The 3,329-nt window shown below is 39.6% G+C and overlaps 1 protein-coding gene across 6 annotated transcripts in view; it reads left to right on the top strand.

Annotated features, from left to right (window-relative positions):
• The window catches only part of LOC107038945 (putative uncharacterized protein DDB_G0289263), an 18,364-nt gene that overhangs the window by 8,556 nt on the left and 6,479 nt on the right, over nucleotides 1–3,329 (top strand). The window contains exons 1-2 of one of the 6 annotated variants that reach the window (XM_015258313.1): nucleotides 2,228–2,896; nucleotides 3,024–3,104. The exons of 2 other annotated variants lie outside the window; for them this stretch is intronic. In XM_015258313.1, coding sequence (XP_015113799.1) covers nucleotides 3,054–3,104 — 51 coding nt within the window. In that variant the 5' untranslated portion in view covers nucleotides 2,228–2,896; nucleotides 3,024–3,053. Of the gene's footprint in view, nucleotides 1–84; nucleotides 140–2,227; nucleotides 3,105–3,329 lie in introns of those variants that run through there. 3 more of the 6 variants (XM_015258314.1, XM_015258315.1, XM_015258318.1) reach the window with 3 other exon arrangements.

The following is a 3,329-nucleotide window of genomic DNA, read 5'->3' on the forward strand; positions in this document are numbered from 1 at the left end:
TCCCCCCCCCTCCCCCCCATCTCTCGCCCCTCAATTCGTTGAGCCGACGCCGATGTATTTCGCGACATAACACCCCGAAGAAGCGCCGCGCAGTCGTGAATGCCACGTGTGTCCCCGGAGAACAGAACGCGTTCTGAAGGTATTTAAGATAGTGATGAGCATTCATTACTTGTTCGGGGATGATGCCATCGAAAGTGGAAAATAGTTTTGAAAAAATCCGAAAAATTTCTTACAGAATTGAAAAAAAGCCGGTCCATTTTGCCCCAATACTTTCTGAGATATCGCAAAAAAAATTATTTCGACGGTTCAAACATTTTTCTTCGGCTGCATCTCAGTAAGTAATGGGGCAAAATGGACTGTAGTTTATCAATTCTGGATGGAAATTCCGTCTCGTCATGTTCTCGAGTGAGAAAAAAATGGAAGTGATTTTTTCTTTTCATGGGAAAGTTAATATTCTCCCTGGTTTTTCCGTCCGCTCTTTTATTGGAACAAAAATAGATTGTTACATTTATAGGTTGACCTTGAGAGACCCTATAATCCGATAACCATCCAAGGTGAAGCAGATAGGGCAAGATGACCTGATAACATCCACTGATATTTCATAATTTCCGATGTATGTACTTTGATAGTTTATAACACCTCTGGGTGGCGAAATTGTTTCCACCAGTTGAAATTGCTACGTTTACTGGGTGACTTATCTTCAATTCATTATTACCATAACACTTTCGCTCCATATTGGAAGTCATGAGAGCTCGACGCGTGGAATTATTAGATCCCGTTGTTCCAGTGATCGCATTCCACTCGATGCAAAATCACATCCATCGAATGACAGTTTCGTACGTTTTTTTGTGGATATTACGGGGTCTTTTTACTCATTCCTTGAGTTTAATTTAATTCTGAGATGAGAAAGCGTGTCTAGCGCGTGTAGAGTGCACATTCCGGCGGAAGAAAAATTTAACTGTATTGTAAACAATTTTTTTGTACTGGTGAGTCAGTGATTTTGGGGGGAATTTCATGGGAATTTTTATGACAATTGGATATCATTAATGTAAAGTCACTTGTTGTCATCATTTCTTGTAATCAAAACTTCCTGCTTGATTAAATGCAAAAAATTAAAATAAAAAGAGGAAAGAGTCATTGTTCTCGTCACAAATCAACCGACATGATTAGCATATCAGTACCTCCTTATCACCAAGTTTCCTGCATTATTCACTGTTCAACTCGTATGAAAGTTTAAAAAGACTCTCTCCTCTTGGATGGATTTTTCCTTGAGGAGAAACCACCTCTTTTATTTCGGGAAGACTCACCATCCTCAACCTTGAGGAACTTTAATCTAAATATAAATCAACAAAGCCTATACCGAGTTCCATTCCGCCGAATAATAAAGGGCGCATGTGTTTAAAGTCACATGCACACAGACACATACGAATGCTTATCGCATCTACAGTTAACTGAGTGCTTGACAACCAAGGTTCATGTCCCATTCGTTCTTTGTCTCTTTTTCACGTACCGCGGAATCATTCAGATGTAAAGATATGCAAATGGCTCGTTTGTCATTAGAATAATTCGCGTATTTTGGGAAAATTCTCACCGTCTGTCGAATTGATTGTACAAAGAGGAAGTGGGAATTCCCAATTGATAAAATTTTTTTACTCTCAATTTCTTGACATTTTACTTCTTACTCGGTGGAATTAATCAATTCTACGATGTGTGGAAATCCACTGGGGCAAAACGGCTCATTTTATCTTCAAGCCGCCCCCGGGGAACACGAAAAATTGATCGCTGATCAGGAGATACTCCATGGCGCAAGCACTACCAGTCCTTATCGGATGTTTTATCGATTACCTTTTTTTGTTCCGTCACTTGACGGTTTGTCAGACTCTCTGACATGTGTTGTATCTAAAATAAGAACATTGAATGCAAAGAGGTGTTCTCCCGTGATAAATATCACGAGGTCTCATTGATACTGTTCTCCATTTATTTTCACAACTCGTAGGAGTGACATTACGATGAGGAACAGTTTTCCAATCCTCCGGGTCACAGTAATTGTCCCATAGTTGTGACTTATGACGTCATTACGAGTGGGATGTGCGGTTAATGTTTTTCTGGTCTGTTGTTAAAACCGGAAGTCAGAATGCCCCGACTGGTTCGCTGGGTTGCTCCAACAATTGTAAATAGAAGTTTGTGCGGCTTCTTGGGAAAGCCTTCAGTCGCCTGCAGACACTCGTCGCGTTACCGTGCACCTTTCGGCTGTTAGAAGTACATACATTGAGAGAAAAAATTTTATTTTACATATTTTGAAAATATATGGGCCACCAAAATTTTAAATCCAATGTTTAATTCACCACAAATCAATTTATTTGGTAATGGAAGTAATTTTTTCTCTCATGGTATTAATTTATAATTATGAGCCGATTGTCAGTAGTTTTTATCGCTCATTGGTACATCAACCGGTGAATTTGCCACTTGATGAGGCGGAATCAAGTTGGAACTCTTAACATTTTCATTATCGTTGATGATTATTATCAGCCTGGAAACGCCGCGCCTCGAGATACGAGTCAGTCGCAGCTGAGACGGGTTTGTGAATTCTTCCTCGCTTGAGGGAAGAAGTTTCTCGGGTTCAGCAAATTTTTCGTCATTTCCGGAGACCTCAGTTGGTGGTGAAGGCGTAAAACAAGGTTGATTTCATTTCATAGGAAAATTAATCAATTTTTTTGCTCAATATTGTCAGCTCTAATGGAGATATTGATCAAAAAATTGACTCTTCAGTTGAATTGAGCTTGAAAAATGAAGAAAAATCGCCATTTTGTCCCAGTAGTTGCCTAAAATCGTCACCTCGTCAACTGAGTCGTCCAAAACATAATTCTCATTTGAAGATATTTTCCTTATTCTCGCAGTGAGTGTTGTTCATGTATTAATAATCATTACGTAATCAACTCCCTATGAAAGATGTTGATCCATTCAGTGGAACAAAAGATTGGCTGATGTGAACTTGAAATTTATTTGATAATAATAATCTACAGATCGATGAGTCGACGATAACCAGTTGAAAAATGTCATGTAGAAGAAAAATCGACTCTAAACTCTCCCTCGATTATACAGCGGTAAGCATTCCAGTGTTTTCATCATGTCAATTTATTTTTGCAATTTTTTTTTTAACATGGAATGACTAGCCAGTGAGTTTCATTTGGCTAGTTTCATCTCGTACCGAGACAATCGCGCGTGTCTTGTACGGTTCTGCTCTGTTGTGGTCGGCAATCCCGAGGTAGATCCTTACGTCCAGTCACGCCGATAACGTTTATCCCCTTTTTATATCCCCCCCCCCCCCC

This window comes from Diachasma alloeum, unplaced genomic scaffold, assembly GCF_001412515.2.
Source record: "Diachasma alloeum isolate Michigan unplaced genomic scaffold, Dall2.0 Dall_scaffold_00289, whole genome shotgun sequence".
NCBI classification, from domain to species: Eukaryota; Metazoa; Arthropoda; class Insecta; order Hymenoptera; family Braconidae; genus Diachasma; species Diachasma alloeum.